The sequence below is a fragment of the Balaenoptera physalus genome, assembly GCF_965194825.1.
Source record: "Balaenoptera physalus genome assembly, chromosome: 16".
NCBI lineage: Eukaryota > Metazoa > Chordata > Mammalia > Artiodactyla > Balaenopteridae > Balaenoptera > Balaenoptera physalus.
The window spans coordinates 77,881,280-77,899,793 of record NC_138898.1 but is presented as its reverse complement, the minus strand read 5'-3'; the positions used below and the strand labels follow the sequence as shown (position 1 = coordinate 77,899,793).

The window sequence follows — 18,514 nt, the reverse complement described above, 5'->3', positions numbered from 1 at the left end:
AGCACTCGCCACAATCAGAGTCGCTGGATACAGACTGTGTGCTGCCACAGGAACAGCCCTGCCGCTTTAGGGCCACCTGTGCTCAGGTGCCACCTGTGCTTTAGGCCAGCCTTGACTTGAGTGGGTGACAGTAAAAGACAAGTGCTAGTAACTCCACAGATAAGCCGAAGTCCCAGCAAATTCACAGAAAGTAGTGTCATGCTGGAATAATGCACAAGGTCGAGGTACCAGTGTCCAGAGTTAAGCTGACATGTAAGCATAAGAAAGGTAAGAGTTGAGGAATGTCAGAATTGGAAGGGAGCTGAGAGGTTACCAGTTCTTCTGGGACGTTCTTCCAACCTCAGCCATAGTTTTTTCTGGACTGAGAGGGACAGATGGGCGTAGAAGCCCACTGGGCCATCACAGCTGACTCCAGTGAATGTGATGAGGCCTCTTTAAACGGGCTGGGCCTGCAGACAAGTAGGACAGGCTTTTGTACCTCTGGGTGACGCCACCCGCTCTGCTCCTGAGGACGGTCTTTCCTTATGGAATCTTTCCTCCTCCTCCTCTTCCACAGGCTCCATTAAGGCAAATAAGGCACACTGTTTGTAAGAGTTCAGTGTTCATCTATCTTGGTTTAAAGCTGAAAGCTTTGGAAAAATACTGTCCAATCAAATAGAAGACCATGAAACAATACAATTCTTAATACAGAGCTTGATCTACTTCACTTGCGGGGGATTTCACATCTCAACACATGCCCTTTTTTACCCTTCCTTTCCAAGCTCCATGAAAGAAATAGTACAGATAATTTAACCTCATTTTAGTGGCCATCTTTAGACCATTTTTAAGAAATGAGAGTGTAGTCAGTTCAAATAATAAGTTAGGAATTCTAGTGGTTACATATTTCTTTCATTACCACTAAACTTAAGTCCCTTGAAGTAATCAAGTTTTGTGTTCCAGTTTAATGTCAAGGAATAATATATAAAACTCTTTACTTGACAGACATTAAAAAAAAAAATTAAACATCACAAACACACTTAAATGTTTTACAAATTAGAGGTAAGGTCCATTTCTTAAGTCCTAAGGTTCTAACACAGGGCACATTTGTTCTATTCAATAAAATATGGCTAACTGCATTTCAAATGGAATCATCTTTCTTACAGATGTTAACTTTTTAGAAGATTATAACAGTGGAGTGTTCGAGGTGAGCTAAAGTAAAGCAGTGGAAAAACAGCTGATTAATACATTCTATGTGCTTACAGAACTGTAAGCAGTAACATCTTTTTCATTAATTCTCGACAACCACATAGATCATAAATCAACAGGAATTCCAAGAACTAGAATCTCTGAGAATTCTGCTTGTGTCTCCTTTAAGTTACATATAATTTAAGAGAAGAAGAATCAACTCAGTACACCTGTAGAAATGAAGCTACAGAAACAATTTCAAGAATAATTTATAAGACTGAATTCATTTCTGCTGCTTTTTTGAAATGCAATACTGCAGTATAAGAATGAGGGCAGCACAACTTCCACAGGTAACTTCTACATTTATTTTATACCAAAAAGTTATGTGCAACAAATAAACATTCTTACATATTTACATTTGTTTTTACCAGTTAGCAAAACTGTGTCCTAAGTCTCTGATAAAGAATATTTCTATCTATATTAAAGGGGAAATCTGCCCAGTGAACTCCATTTTAAATGAATGTTTACTCTGGAGCTTAAAGCACTAGTAATAAATATTTTTGATGGAACGTACTATACAGATCATACACCTAATACTTAGGCCATGCTTAATAGTTTTATAACAAAACATTTCACCTTTTCTGGGCTAATTTGTCGAAAAAAATGTTTAACCAAGTAGCCTGGACGCCTACCCCCGCCCCCTTTGATTTATTGAAGGGTAGCTCTCACAAATTAGGAATCATAAGTGCTGCCTAAAATATCTGAATAGAAATGTTTCACCAGTGCTTGCCTGTTGGGGAGAAATACACGAGGACAAAGACTGAATATTAGGTATTCCTTCCCAAATAGGTTACCAAAAATGATAGTGGGCTTCTTGTTGGCATTTGTTCAATACTGATTTTTCAGGACAAGATCTGTCAGCATTCATTGGTGTCAAGCTTTGCTGAAGACAACTTTGCACTTTTGCTGATAGTCTTAAAAATAAATGAAATACAAGAAAACTAAAGCCAACTAACAGTTTTAATTTCACTGTAGTCTTGGTCCTGTATCCTACCTAGTAGGTCCAAGGATCTCTTGTACCAAATGATAGATCTTTGTCTCTTTGTAAGAAAATAGTCAATGCTTTCAACATCCTTAGAAGTAATGGATTTAAGGAGAGGCTCTATACATCAAGTAAAAGTAATTCCTGGCACACAGCTAGTTAAACCTGAGTTATTTCACCAGACGTTTACCCTCACTGATAGCAACTAGCTGCAGTGAAAAATACCAAACCCTCCAGACCACCTAGATTTCCTAGAATTTATCATCTAACCACAACTTCTCTTATTTCTTCAAATGATAGGACTGTCAAGTAGATAAGAGGCTTCATTGTTACAAATCATTTTGAAAACCAAGAAGCAGAAATTCAATTTCTTCCCTAATCTGTTCTTCCACATTGGTGGCTAATAATGTTGCAGTGTTTAAATATTCTGTCTAAAATAGTCAAAATAGCCCTCAGATTTTATAACATGGGGTTTTCCCCCTCTTCTGGGATGTAATTGAGGATGTAGAGGGAAGCCTAAATTCTTCCCGGGCAAAAATACCAAATCACACGCATGGGGGGGGTGGGGCGCGGGGGACAGGGGCAGGTCCTTTGCTTACAGCGATACGGGTGTCACCACGCTGGTATTTCAGGCAGCACGTGGTCATCACCCAGTGAAAAGAAGGATATTAATTCTGGGGTCATAGGAATGTGGCAACAATTTTTCTACAACTGAAATAGTGGTTTCCCCAAGGCTTAGAAAAGCAAAGGAAAAACTCGAAGGGTCTGGCTGAACACTGACGTTCTCTCATGTAAGAGTTGAAGATGTTCGCAAGAACGCAACATCAAGACAAGCTTTAACTCTACTCTGCTGATTGATACAAAATATGGTGAAAAACAATTTTAAATTGGGACACGAGGAACTTGTTTAGCACGACCAGAGTTATATATACCACGAAGTCTTCACCGTGAAGCCAGTTCCACTCTAGCGGAGAAAAGAGAAGCAGTAAACTGCTGGGTAGGTGGGAAGCACTGCAACCTTGTTGCACGGTTCTCCAGCGTTAGGACTTGTTTCTCCATAAATATCAGACATCTAATCAATGCTTTCTAGAGTTCTTTAACTATAGAAACAAGAACAATACATAGATAATAAAACAGGCATTGAAATATTCACATTCTTGGGAGAACATAAGCCTTGATGAAATCTGAATTAAGCTATCTTTTACAAAACTGGTTTAAACTGGTTGAAAGTACATTACAACTCAGATTTTATACCTGCCTTGGGCCAGAAGAATACATTGCATCAATTATGACAGTTAGTTGGAAACTGCTGAACAGTTGCTGACTCTGCACGTTACAGTTTACAGAGCAGAGCCTGTCCCCTCCCTTCAAAAGAAGGCAAATAAAGCACTCAAAAGTTACCGGTCTCTTTTTAACATAATGATGAATGGAATTGGAAGCAAAAACATGGCTACTACTTCTCAATCTAAGGAATAAAATGATCATACAGAACCTTTCTATAGAATGCAAGTTTTCTACTTCATGCTAAGAAAGGAAGGAAGGACACTTCTGCCCAAGTTCAACACACAAAATATTTGGTTTGAGATTTAAGACAGAAGGCACTTTGAACAATCTGATATAAGATGTTAACCATAGAAACATACTGTCACTATTTCATTTGGGTTTATTCAGATCACTTTCAAAAACTCTGCATTTGGGTAGTTATTAGAAAGAGTACTGTATTTCACCTTGAGATATTTCTACCTTTAGTACTCCTCCCAGTTAAGCAAACTGAGCAGCATGTCAGCCCTAAAGTTTACAAATCCAGTATCTGACTCTAAAACAATTAAACTAGACGTCTGGTTAATTAGTGTAGAAAGAAACAGGGAAAACACTACAGAGTTACCCAAGAGCAATCCTACTCTGGAGCGACTGGGCTTATACTGATGATTTCAAAGTCAATACTGTTTGGTTGACTGGCACCAATGTTAAGGAAAATAATCTGCATGAAAATTCAACTGTTGTAAGAGATTTTACCTAAAAATGCCATATTAATATTTCCAGCTTTTCTTCAAAGAAATCTACCCATTTTCCCATCTTTAGTATCCTGAAGGCCTTGGACTTGAAAGTCTGGTCACATGACTCATTCTGTAATGTTATAATTGATCCAGTTTTATGACTAGGTACAAGCTTGACTTGAATGTCCAAATTTAGTTTCCTCCTTTCAGAGGAAGGAGATGAAAGGGAACCAATCACCCTATTATTTTTGCTGTCAATGCTAGACCCAAAGCTCTCAGTGCTTTTCACAAGATGCTCTGTATGGACTTAACTATTTTCACTATTTCTTCAGTCAACGTTGAGCTGACATTTCTTCATTGCTACACTTCAACTAAACTGTACAGTAAGTTCTGCAGGGATGGATCCAATATTTCTACCTTTATTTACAAATATCACATGAATGGATTCTAGTTGAATCTACATGTTTAAATCCATCAGCTAAAAACATTACATATTGTAAACATGGCAATATTTAATACAGTATCTATTCTAAAATATTTTCATGTCATGATCACATATGTTATAGCTGAAATTTAATTTATACACATTAGAGAATTACTAGCAATGGTTGCTCACTTTACAGTTGAGGGAAGGAGGCTAGGGCTGCATTTATTATTTCAGAAACATCTCCAAAGTAAAGTTAAAGCTTGTCTTTGATTGGCTCGGCGTATCCTCTTTGTTTTTTTGTATCCATATTTAAAATGAAGATTGACACAGAAAATAGCTAGAGCCCCTTCTAATTTACAGGATTTTAAAAAATCAGTTTAAGATTCTTAGGGAAAGTGTCTGTTGTGAAGAATTAAAAAAAAAAAACAAAAAAAAAACCAACCAAACTGCTGCAAAATAAACTTAATGGAAAAAGGGACTTCAGACTGTCAGTTAAGAGTTCGTCAGGTGGTTAGTCCTGCTTGGGCTGCAGTTGCCGTTTCCAGGCCTCATTCAAGTAAACTAGTCGTTTGTAGTTGATGATAAGAAGAATGAAGTTCAGCACGTATGTGATGACGCAGATTATGCAAAACTCCTTCAGCACAAAGTACAGGATGTAGGCCAGGTACAAAGACCCCACTACAGACATGATGGAGGACGTCATGAGGATTAAAGCTGCAACTGCACTTGCTGTCAGGCCTGCAAGAGAAAGAGACATGTGGCTCAATCAGACCTTGACACTGGAGAGAGAGTTTCTGAGTTAAAAGGTAACATTTTGTGATTTGCTGCAGTGTTGGAATACTGATCTTACAACAAAACATTCTGAAATTGGAGGACAAAAACTACAGGTCTATTTTGTTAGGATTATGCAGGTTGACTCTGCACATAGGATACCAGTTTTATAGCTGCAATATTTTTGACTTGTCAATATTCTAGATGAAATATTAACTTATTTCATAAACCAGCCTCAGTTAAGGCACACAAAGAAAATATGCAGTCTCTTAATCACATTATGCAATGAGCAGATTTGTAAAACTGACAGCCCTACCTCCTCTAATGAATAAAGTAACATGAGGACCACAACCTTCTCATCCAAGCAGGACACATTTGGTGAGACCCTCCCCCTGGCCTTTTCGCTATAGGTGGACTCCCCACCTGTGGAAAGTAAAATTTGCTTTCCCATGTTCAGACAAAAAAAAAAACCCATAATGGGAGATGATTACACCAATATGCTGCTGAAGAAAAAAAAAAATCATGATAAACATTTCAGAAAGGGCTCACCCTGGGGCATAACAGAAACCGCATTTGGCCAGTTGGCCACATGTGGGTCAAACCAGATCAAGAAAAAAGGCAGTTATGTGTGCTAAGCTTGGTTCTCAAGACAAAGGCTTGCCTGAATTTTTGATGCTATCTGACATCTTCACATGTATTGTTTTGTAATTTCCTGTAGCCAACAGTATTGAGAACATGTGCATTTATTTTCAAGGACAGAGAAGACAGCAGAGCATATTAAACTACCTATACCCTCCTACCCAGCAAGTAATGGATAAGGATCACAGAAACAGGAAAAAATAAGAAAAGGTGATAGTGGTTTGAAAAGGTTAATTAAGAAGCTGAAATTCCCACTGCAAGTAGAATGAGAAGTTGCCTGTGGGCTGCAGCTTGGCCATGGGGGCCGACTTGCTCCAACACCAGTCAGTACTAGAGAATATGATGCTTTAACAAGGCTGTTTAAGACTAAGATGCTGTTGCATTACTTATGCCACCTGCTTTTGTAAATAAAGATTTATCGTAACCCAGCCACGCTTATTCATGTATGTAATGTCCATGGCTTCTTTTGCACTAGAGTGACAGAGTTGAGAAGTTGCAACAGTCAGAAAAGCCTAAATTATTTCCTATCTGGCCCTTTACTAAAAAACATAGTTTGCTGACCTCATCTATGCTAACATCTAAAACCTCAGAAATTAATGCTGTCAGGGACTTCCCTGGCGGTCCAGTGGTTAAGACTCCGCACTTCCACTGCAGGGGGTGCGGGTTCGACCGCCGGTTGGGGAACTAACTAGAGTCCCACATGCCGTGTCGTATGGCCAAAAACTGGAAAAAAAAAAAAAAATTAGTTCTGTCACCTTAATTTTATCTAAGAAAGTTAATTTCAAAATGATATGGGCGAGTTATTTACTCTCTCTCTGCAACTCTTTTCCTTAACTGTAAAACTGTGATGATAATCATGACTGCCTCCGAAGACTGTTGTGCAGATTAAAAGAGCTAATAGGATGGGAATTCCCTGGTGGTCCAGTGGTTAGGACTCGTCGCTTTCACTGCGGTGACCTGGGTTCGATCCCTGGTCGGGGAACTAAGATCCCGCAAGCCGAGAGGCGTGGCCAAAAACAAAAAACAAAACAAAACCAAAAAAGGCTGTATCTCGAACAACTTAGAAGGGAGTGAAGATGATGTGCTCTGGAAAACTATGTTTGAGGAGTTCAAATGTGCCACAGTGGTAAAGACACTGACACTAAAAATGCATGTGAATGCATAAAATGTGGGACTTCCCTGGTGGCGCAGTGGTTAAGAATCCACCTGCCACTGCAGGGGACACGGGTTCGAGCCCTGGTCCGGGAAGATCCCACATGCCGCGGAGCAACTAAGCCTGTACGCCACAACTACTGAGCCTGCGCTCTAGAACCCGCAAGCCACAACTACTGAAGCCCGCGTGCCTAGAGCCCGTGCTCCCCAACAAGAGAAGCCACCACAATGAGAAGCCTACGCACCACAACGAAGAGTGGCCCCCGCTCGCCACAACTAGAGAAAGCCCGCGCGCAGCAATGAAGACCCAACGCAGCCAAAAATAAATACATAAAAATAAATTTAAAAATAAATTTATAAAGATGCATATGATACACATGATTTAAAATGTGTATATAATGAAATTAACAAATTAAATATTGTAAACAGAAATTTGTTTAACCCCTATCTCCAAGAATTAACATAGTCAAAGCTTTTCTTAGGTTATTTTAATATGGGCTTATACTTTATATTCTTTAGAAATCCAAACAAAACAATTAAATGAAATAAAAAGTGAAAGTCTCAACCCTGGCCCCCAACCACCACACCATTTTCTGTGCATTTACATGCATATATATAAACATATACTTATCCTACATCTATTATACCACAATTTGCTTTTTTCACTAAACTAGTCTGTATCTTCCAGGGTTTGTACACCTACTTTTCCCTTCAATGGCTACATAGTATTTTCTAGTATGCTTGTAACCTAATTTATTCAACCATTACGTTTTGCTAAGCTACTTCCAATTTTTTGCTATTTTAAACTGTACTGCTGTGAATATCCTTGTGCATATTTTCATATTTCTGCAGGATATACAGATATGGAATTGGGCAAACATGAGGGAGTATTGAGAAAAATTGATACACAATTTGCCTTGTAATAAATCTACTGCAGCTAGACAGAAGACCTGGCAGATAACAGGATAAAATATTAACAACTGAAATGCAAGGACAAAAAAGGATGGATTTAACTCTAAAAGTATGAAAACTTTTGTACAATCAGAACTCACGAAACTAACATTAAAAAGGATAAAGAATGGGTAAAATGTCTGTAACAAATATGAAGTGTACTATTATCAGGATCCCAATAACTAAATTGGCAATAAAAGTAAATTAAAATACAGTTAAATTAAAATAATGGCTACTAATATATAACTACTGAATTAGAAATTTTACAGAAAAAACTTTAAAAAATGAGGATGGATGAAGCTTTGGGGAAACCTGACAACTGAGGGAAGAGCAGTTTGGTTATACCTATTAAAATCCATACCAAAAAAAAATCTATGTTTGTTGATTCATTCATCCTACAGTTAGATACTTATTTTGCAGAAATAATTCAAAGAGGGAAGGGGGTATGAGAAGGGGACCTTAAACAAAGTTGATCACTGCAGTGTTATTTAGGATATTAAAAAATCTGAAGCCTTGATGTTCACAATAACGAAACACTTAAGAGGATAGACAATATAAAAGAGTTCACATACAATTAAGTGAAAAAAGTAGACTACAATGGCAATAGTGGCTATGTAAAGGTGATGGAATTATGACTGAATATCATATACCATTAATGTTTTCTCGATGCATAATATTTTAAAATAGTTACAGAGTATACAAAATAATAAGGGAAAAGGTTTCCAGGGCAAACTGTTTGGAGTAATAATTTCCCTGAATGGGACTTGTTTTTCCTAGGCATCATGGGATGCTGCTATCCCTGATTAAACACCAACAGATACCAAGTTCAGCATGAGCTTCGTCAAAATCTTAGTGAACCAAGTTTTCACAACACCAAAATGTATTACAAACCAGTGGTTCTATCACTAACATATGCTTTTATTTAATATAAAGACACACATCAGGGCAAAGACACAAAGTACTAAATGAAATATAACAAACTTATTTTTGTATTGCTGTATAAATACTTACCAAGTAATAACTGTAGTATATAAAATATAAGTCCAAAGACACTGTTTGGCTGGTTTAATACACCATCCTTTCCAAAAATGGAACCCAAAAGACCAAATCCTCGACCCCATCTGTAAAATAAAGAAAACCAGTAACCCTATACTTGAGTTTTCCTATTTTAAAAAATGTAGAATTATCTGAGTATATCATGCCCACATACCCATCTGAATCTCTAAATTGCCCATTTCTATATAGTCTCTTTTCCTGACAGCATTAGTATTTGCAGAGGAAGGGCTCTTTCGATTTAAGCCAGGGTCTCTTAGCAGCAGCACCACTGACACGCTGGGCTAAACGCTTCTTTGTGGTGGGGGGCTATTCAGTGCATTACAAGATGTTCAGCAGTATCCGTGGCCTCCACCCCGCTGCCAGTTGTGCCTCCCAAAATGTCGTCAGCCATTGCCAAATGTCCCCTGGGGGCAAAATCACCACCAGTTAAAAGTCACTGATGTAAGCTCTCCTATTTCTTCATTCAAAGTACATAGACCATAATGTTGCTTCCTGACCGGGACATGCATGAGGAAACATATCCTGGGAACATACCTTTAAATGTACGATAGAATATCAGAAACTAATGTCTTTCCTAGAATCTTATCTCAAGAGTAAAAAGTTGATACGTTATTTGCCCCATCAGTTTTTATTTGCAGTTTAACTGAAAATTTTGCATTTGACTTTACATTTTCAGAATCTTATTTTCTTATTAAAATTTAAATTCTGATTTAATAAAATTTGATACTAATATCAAACTAACATTTACTTTGGATAAAAACCTTTGAGAATAACTTTAACTCTGAATGAAAGTGCTTTTTAAAATACCAAAAAGAAAATGTTTTCAGTCTGTAGCAAATTACTCAATAAAATCTAAACTTGGGTTCTGAAGACAAACTACCTGAAAATAAGGATAAATAAGTGATTCTTTACTAGTCACACGACTTTAGTGTCTAAGAAAGAGAGTGAAACCTCTTCATAATGATGATGTTGGGAGATAACCCCAATTTTACAAGCAAGTGAGAACCATGAAGATTGTTATTATACAATTATATGCGTCAAGGAACACAAAATAATCTCGATCATATTTGTATATTCTTTTACACATCAAATACTCATTGAGCGTGTTCCAGGTGCAGACAGTGGGTCAGGTGCTGACTTGTCCAGCCAGAGTGAACAAGTCAAAGTGGTGCCCTTGTGGGGCTCATATTCCATTTAGGGAAAAGTAATAGACAAGTAAATGACTAACATCTTCAGAAATGGATGCACTATTAACAGGAAAGTTGAGAAGGTGGGTTATTCTAGATCAGAGCTTTTGAAAATTTTAAGCTGCATGCAATCACCTTGGAGTTTTGTTAAAATGCAGATTTTACTGCAGCTGGTCTGTGGTGGGGTGGAAGACTGCATTTCCAAACAAAACAAAATAAAATGCTCCCACGTGATGCTTATGCTTCTGGTCTGAGGACCACACTCAGCACCACTGCTCTAGACGGAGAAGGGGTGGAAGGAGCTACTCTAGCTAGATGGTCAGGGAAGGCCTTTTTCAGGAATTAAATCCTGAATGAAATCCTGAAGCAGCCAATCTCATGAGGAATGGCAAGTACAAAGGCCTGGAAAGAGCTATGAGTGTGTAAAAGAAGACCATCAAGGCTGACACTGATGAGGGAGAGTGGCAAGAGAATGAGGCACCGTTCCATCATTTATATAATTTATAGCCTTGTTTGTAGCCCATGATGAAGAGTTTGAATTCTATTCTAACTGCAATGGGAAGGCATTCAGTGGCTTTTAAACAGGAGAGTAATATAAGCTTATTTATGATCACTCTTGACTATTGTGTAAAGACCAAACTGCAGGAGGGCAGGGACAAACTATGCAATCACACTTTGAAGCTCTGCTCATCTGAAGTAGGAATTCAAATGTAAATCACCAACTTTGGCACTGGAAATAACTGGGCATAGTGCCAGAATTATCGTACATAAACATAATTTTTATATTCTAAGCATTGGTCTATGCCTAATTATTCACATATGATCATGTGGATATTTTCCTTGAAAGCAAAGCAGTAATCCATAGAATGAATGCATCATTTTATCAAAGTAATACATGCATAAGGTTTAAAAATCAAGTAACACTAAAAGCCTTATAAAACAAAATAGAGCTATTTCCTACTCCAGGCCTCTCCACACTCAGCTCTGATCCCCATAGGCAACCACTTTGATGCCTTTTAACTGTTTTCCCCTTCTATTTACTTCCACGTTTCTAAATAATATGCTTACACTGCTATTTCTTGATTTATCAGTTCTAAATGCTATCTTTTGACCTTCTAATATGGTAGACCAAAACGTTGCTTTAAAAAAAATAAAAACATTTTGATATGGAAAGCTTCAAATGTATATACATAAAGTGAAAAGAACAGTGTAATAACCTCAGGTCCCTATCACCCAGTTTCGAAAATTGTGCCTTTCTTGTTTTATCTCCACCTCTACCCCCAACCACCTGATGATTATTTTTAGATTTTTTTAAGGTAAAATGTACATACATTTAATGCACAAATCTTAACTGTATAATTTTGACAAATACATACACCTGAGTAACCCTGGTAATACAAATTGTAATCCTGGTATACTAGTCCTGGTACAGCAATTCTGGAGTGTGAAGTAATTCCAGGAGTGTGAAGTGAGAATGTAAGTACCTTTCATAAAAAAAAACAAACAAAAAAACACCTCAACATTCTATAGAGTGCTTCCATCTCCCAAATTAAATTGTTAGTTGCTTTCCAGCAATCCACACTCCTCTCCACCCATGAGCAAGACGCATGTGGCTGCCTAGGCTTGTAGGAATCCAGTCTCGGAACCAAAATTAGATCTCTGGTCTCCTGGATCACAGTGCTGTGCTCTTTCTCTCATGTTGCATTAAGTTATAAAATGCAGTTACCATTCCAGCATTTTCAACCGAACAGAATAATAGCTTAATTCCTTGATAAATACAATTAATAAAGTTGAATAACGCTTAATAAACTTTGATAAGGCTGATGGAATAACTGTTAGCAAGTGAAATCACTAGCAAAGTAGACTGGCATTACGTAAGATTATTTTCCTAGGAAAGGTGAATAAGAGCAGATTTTCATTAATGACACTATACTTCACAATTGCTAAGGATGGTGTGAGTAATTAAAAACCCTTAGTGAATCTTTTTTTCAAGTTGGAACATTTGAAAATACTGTAGTTTTCTCCCACTTCTAAAAGCTATACAAAAGTGTATGAAATAAATTTTATGTGCTAACTTTATGCTTGGCTTTATCTTAGTTTCTAACCTTTTTCTTCTTGTCCCATCTATATTCAAAACTCTATTATACTACTTATCTGCAGAGTTGCCCCAAGTACTTTACAGAACAAGACGGCATATTAACCAACGGTGCAAAAAGAAATGTTTTCTTAAAGTACTACTTATACAGATGTTCATTTTGCTTCAGTATAGTATTGAATAACATCAATAAAGTGATTATGCAAATGAGAACTCCTCTTTAATCTCTGACTCTAAAAAAAGGTTCATCTTTGACCCAAATAGTAACTTCCTTGGATATTCTGTATTTGAGTGCATAAACAACCCATACCTCTTCCCTAAGGTATTATGAGAAATTGTTGAAAGGTTTCTAAACACTCCTAATTTTGCCAGAAACAACAAATCTTAAAACTAATCGCTCTCCAACTTGGGTATCCTAGGTCCCTGAGGATAAATCTAAGACATTATTTGCCTCCTTCATTATCATTCTCTCATAAGTGTATAGGGGAGTTTTCCAAAGGCTACATGCATCACATGTGATAATGCAATAGACTGAATATAGGAGCTGATGTGAGAATCCAACAGTCTTATCTTATGGCAGGCTTTAAAGAGATTTGCAATAAGAGAAACTACGCAAGTCTTTCCACTATTTTGTGTGTGTGTGTTTGGAAAAAGTTATTATTCATGAAAATATTTTGTTAACATGTAATGGGTTTATTACGTTTCAATGAATGAATACATATTTAAATAATTTCTCAGTTTGTAACTTCTAATACAGTAAATACCAAAGATATAGGGGCTTCCCTGGTGGCACAGTGGTTAAGAATCTGCCTGCCAATGCGGGGGACATGGGTTCGATCACTGGACTGGGAAGATCCCACATGCCGCGGCGCAACTAAGCCCGTGCGCCACAACTGCTGAGCCTGCACTCTAGAGCCCGTGAGCCACAACTACTGAGCCCATGCACAACTACTGAAGCCCATGCTCTGCAACAAAGAGAAGTCACCACAATGAGAAGCCCGCACACCACAACGAAGAGTAGCCCCCGCTTGCCACAACTAGAGAAAGCCCGCACACAGCAACGAAGACCCAACGCAGCCAAAAATAAAATAAATAAATAAATAAACCCCACAAAGATATAACCCACACAAACAAAACCTTTTAGGGGTATTCAATAATTATTAAAGATATAAAGGGGTTCTGATATCAAAAAGTTTGAAAATCACTGCTTTTGACCAATTCTCCCCCCCCCCAACAAAAAACAAATCACAGGTCAGACAAAATTTTAAAAACTGGGGTGAGATAAAGTAGAAATAGAACAAACAATCCTAAAATTTTTGTGAAATCACAGAAGACCCTGAAGAGCCAAAGCAATGTCGAGAAAGAAGAACAAAGCTGGAGGCATCACAGTCTCTGATTTTCAACTATACTACAAAGCTACAGCATTCAAATCAGTATGGCAGTGGTATAAAAAGAGACACATAGATCAATGGAACAGAATAGACAGCTCAGAAATAAACCCACATATATAGGGTAAATTAATTTATGATAAAGGAGCCAAGAATATAAAATGGGGAAAGGATAATCTCTTCAATAAAGGGTGCTGGGAAAACTGGACAGCCACATCAAAAGAATGAAACTAGAGCACTATATACACCATACACAAAAATTAACTCAAAATGGATTAAAGACCTGAATGTAAGAACTGAAACCATAATACTCCTAGAAGAAAACATAGGCAGTAAGCTCCTTGACATTAGTTTAGGCAATGATTTTTTGGATTTAACACCAAAGGCAAAGGTAACAAAAACAAAAATAAACAAGTAGGATTACGTCAAACTAAAAAGCTGCTGCAGGGCAAAAGGAACCATCAACAAAATGAAAAGGCAACCTACTGAATGGGAGAAAATATTTGCAAATCATATATCTAATAAGGGGTTAATATCCAAAATATATAAAGAACTCATACAACAAAATAGCAAAAAACCAAACAATCTGATTTTAAAAATGGGCAGAGAAACTAAATAGACATTTTTCCAAAGAAGACACAGATGGCTAACAAGTACATGAAAAGGTATTTAACATCACTAGTCATCAGGGAAATGTAAATCAAAACCACAATGAGATAACGCCTCATTACCTGTTAGAGTGGCTACTATCAAAAAGACAAGAAATAAGCATTGGTGAGGATGTGGAGAAAAGAGAACCCTTGTACATTGTTGGTGGGAATGTTAATTGGTGCAGCCACTATGGAAAACAGTATGGAGGTTCCTCAAACAACTAAAAGTAGAGCTACCACATGATCCAGCAATTCCACTACTGGGTATTTATCCAAAGAAAACAAAAACATTAACTGGAAAAGATGTGTATTATGTTCACTGTAGCATTATTTACAATAGCCAAGGCATGGAAACAACCTAAATGTCCATCAATGGGTGAATGGATAAAGGAAATGTGCTGGCTGTGTGTGTGTGTGTGTGTGTGTGTGTGTGTATAATATATATATAATAGAATATTATTCAGCCATAAAAAAGAATGAAAGCTTGCCATCTGCAACAACATGGATGGACCTTGAGGGCATTATGCTAAATGAAATAAGTCACACAGAAAAAGATAAATACCGTATGATCTCACTTATATGTGGGACCTAAAAAAACAACAAATAACAAATGAACAAAAAAACTGAGCTCATGGATATAGAGAACAGATTGGTGGTTGCCTCAGGGAGGGAGTGGGCAAAACTGGTAAAGAGAGTCAAAAGGTACAAATCTCCAGTTATAAAATGAATAAGCCCTGGGGATATAATGTATAGTATGGTGACTATAGTTAAGAATACTGTATTGTATATTTGCAAGTAGCTAGGTAAGTGGATCTTGAAAGTTCTCATCACAAGAAAAGAAATTTTGTATACCTATGTATGGTGATGGATGTTAACTGGACTTATTATGGTGATCATTTTGCAATATATACAAATATCAAATCAATGCATTGTACACCTAAAATGATATGTCAATTATACCTCAATAAAATAAATAATATACCTTTTAATAAATTATGTTTTTATAGATTCCATGGCTATAACTTTTTTTTAAAAAAAAGAAAATAACAAATGTTGGCGAGGATGTGGAGACATTGGAACCCTTGTATACTGCTGGTGGGTAAAATGGAGCAGCTGCTGAGGAAAACAATTTTTTGGTTCCTCAAAAAGTTAAACATGGAATTACCATATGACTCAGCAATTCCACTCCTAGGTATATACCCCAAATATTTGAAAACAGGTATTCAAGAAAGTACAAGTACTTGTTCACAGCAGCACTATTCACAATAGCCAAAAGATGGAAACAACTCAATGCCCATTAACTGATGAATGGATACACAAAACACAGTATATCCATACAATGGAATATTATTCAGCCATAAAAAGGAACGAAGTACTGATACATACTACAACATGGATGAACCTTGAATACATTATGCTAAGTGAAAAATGCCAGACACAAAAGATCACATTTATATGAGAGTTCCAGAACAGACAGATCCATAGAGACAGAAAGTAGGTTTGTGGTTGCCAGGGGCTGGGGGAGGGGGCAGTGAGAAGTGATTGCTTAATCGGTACAATATCTCCTTTGGGGGTAATCAAAATGTTTTGGAACTGGATAGAGATGATGATTGCACAACACTGCAAGTATACTAAATGTCACTGTACCCTTTAAAATGGTTAATTTTGTGCCAATCTTTCTCAAAGTCTTCCAAAAAATTTGAAGAGGCCAAACTCATCTTATGAGGCCAGCATGATCCTGATACCAAAGCCAAAACAGGACACTACCAGGAAAGAAAATTACAGGCCAATACCCTGATGAATATAGACGCAAAAACTGTCAATAAAATACTACTAGCAGGGGCTTCCCTGGTGGCACAGTGGTTAAGAATCCACCTGCCAATTCAGGGGACACAGTTTCAAGCCCTGGTCTGGGAAGATCCCACATGCTGCGGAGCAACTAAGCCCGTGCACCACAACTACTGAGCCTGCGCTCTAGAGCCCACAAGCCACAACTACTGAGCCCGTGTACTGCAACTACTGAAGCCCGCGCACCTAGAGCCCACGCTCCGCAACAAGAGAAGCCACCGCAATGAGAAGCCCGTGCACCGCAATGAAGAGTAGCCCTGCTCGCCGCAACCAGAGAAAGCCTGCGTGCAGCAACGAAGACCCAACGCAGCCAAAATAAATAAATAAATAAATTTATTTTAAAAAATATTACTAGCAAACCAAATTCAGCAGCATATTAAAAGGACCGTTCACCATGAGCAAGAGAAATTTACATTCGGGATACAAGGATGATTCAATATATGCAAATCAATCAATGTGTCATCACATTAATAGAATGAAAAAAAATCATATAATAATCTCAATAGACAAAAAGCATTTGATAAAGTTTACTGCAAACAATCTCTTTCATCATGGAAAATCTACCAAGGCTCTAATATCATGATTAAAGCATTCAGGAATACAAAGTTAGTAAAGAGAAGAAGTGAATAAAAATATAGGAGCTCCCCTGGTATTTTCCTTACTCTGAGGAAGAATTTGTTGAGATGCTTGCTTACACATACCACTTAAAAATATTCTCTTCTGGTTGGGGAACTAAGATCCCAATCCTACATGCCACACGGCATGGCCAAAAAAAAAAAAAAATCTTTTCACTTGTAAATATATGTAAGGACTTCCCTGGTGGTGCAGTGGTTAAGAATCCACCTGCCAACACAGCGGACACGGGTTTGAGCCCTGGTCAGGGAAGATACCACGTGCCATGGAGCAACTAAGCCTGTGCCCCACAACTACTGAGCCTGCGCTCTAGAGCCCACAAGCCACAACTACTGAGCCCGTGCGCCACAACTACTGAAGCCCGCGCACCACAACTACTGAAGCCCACAAGCCTAGAGCCCGTGCTCCGCAACAAGAGGAGCCACCACAATGAGAAGCCCGTGCACCGCAGCGAAGAGTAGCCCCCACTCACCACAACTAGAGAAAGCCCGCGCACAGCAACAAAGACCCAACGCAGCCATAAATAAATACATGAATAAATAAATAAATAATTTTTAAAAAATCTATGAATTGCATTTTTTTCCCCTGGAGACATCTTCCCTGTAACCCTTGACCTTCCTGATCCACTCTAGAGGACTTGATTTGGGCTGGCTGCTCTCTGGGCTTGCTGCACAGCTGTCATCCTAAGACTTCCAATCTCTTCCTTACACTGAATCTTTCATTTCTTAGGTTTGGCATGCGCCTTTCCCCCTTAGTTTAATGACCTGTTTTGGTGAAACAATCTTCTAATAGCTTCCTTGAGAAAACACATACTAGAGGTAAAATTTCTGAGATGTTGAAAGTCTAAAAATATCTTTCTAGGGAGTTCCCTGGTGGCCTAGCAGTTAGGATTCACGGCTTTCACTGCCATGGCCCAGGTTCAATCCCTGGCTGGGGAACTGAGATCCTGCAAGCCGTGTGGCGTGGTCAAAGAATATATATATATATGTATTTCTTCTACCATCACACTGGACTGACATTTTGTTTGGGTATATAATTACAAATTTAAATAATTTTCCTTCAGAATTTTTAAAGACATTGTTCCACTATCCTACTTCCAGAGTTGGTCCTTGAAAAATCTGATGCCACTCTGACCTTTGAATATGAACTGTTTTTGTCCCTCCATGCAGCTTTAAGAAACTGCATGTTAATTCTAGTGATATAAAATTTCACAAAGGATGTGCCTTGGTGTGGGTCTTCAGTCATTCATTGTGAAGGGCCCTTAGTAGGCTCTTTCAGTATAGAAATTTGTGTTCTTCAGTACAGACAATTTTCACATATCATGATTTAGACAACTGCTGGACTTGTAAAACAGAACCTCTAATTTTCTTTTACCTTTCCTTCTATTTGTCATCTCTCTTTCCTTTGGTTCCATTTTCTAGGAGATTAACATGATGTACTCTTCCAAGCAATCTTAATTCATTTATTAAACTTAGTGCTACCATACATTGGATTCTTATTCTCTGATGGTCCCT

The 18,514-nt window shown here is 37.9% G+C and overlaps 1 protein-coding gene across 3 annotated transcripts in view; it reads right to left on the bottom strand.

The window, feature by feature from the left end:
- Positions 1 to 1,506: 1,506 nt before the first annotated feature.
- Positions 1,507 to 18,514, bottom strand: part of VKORC1L1 (vitamin K epoxide reductase complex subunit 1 like 1) — a 59,895-nt gene continuing 42,887 nt past the window's right edge. For 2 of the 3 annotated variants that reach the window (XM_082432457.1, XM_082432456.1), the window contains exons 2-3: positions 9,155 to 9,264; positions 4,602 to 5,368 (exon numbers count right to left, since the gene is read on the bottom strand). In XM_082432457.1, the coding sequence (XP_082288583.1) occupies positions 5,142 to 5,368; positions 9,155 to 9,264 (337 nt within the window). In that variant the 3' untranslated portion in view covers positions 4,602 to 5,141. Of the gene's footprint in view, positions 5,369 to 9,154; positions 9,265 to 18,514 lie in introns of all 3 variants that reach the window. The other variant, XM_082432458.1, reaches the window with a different exon arrangement.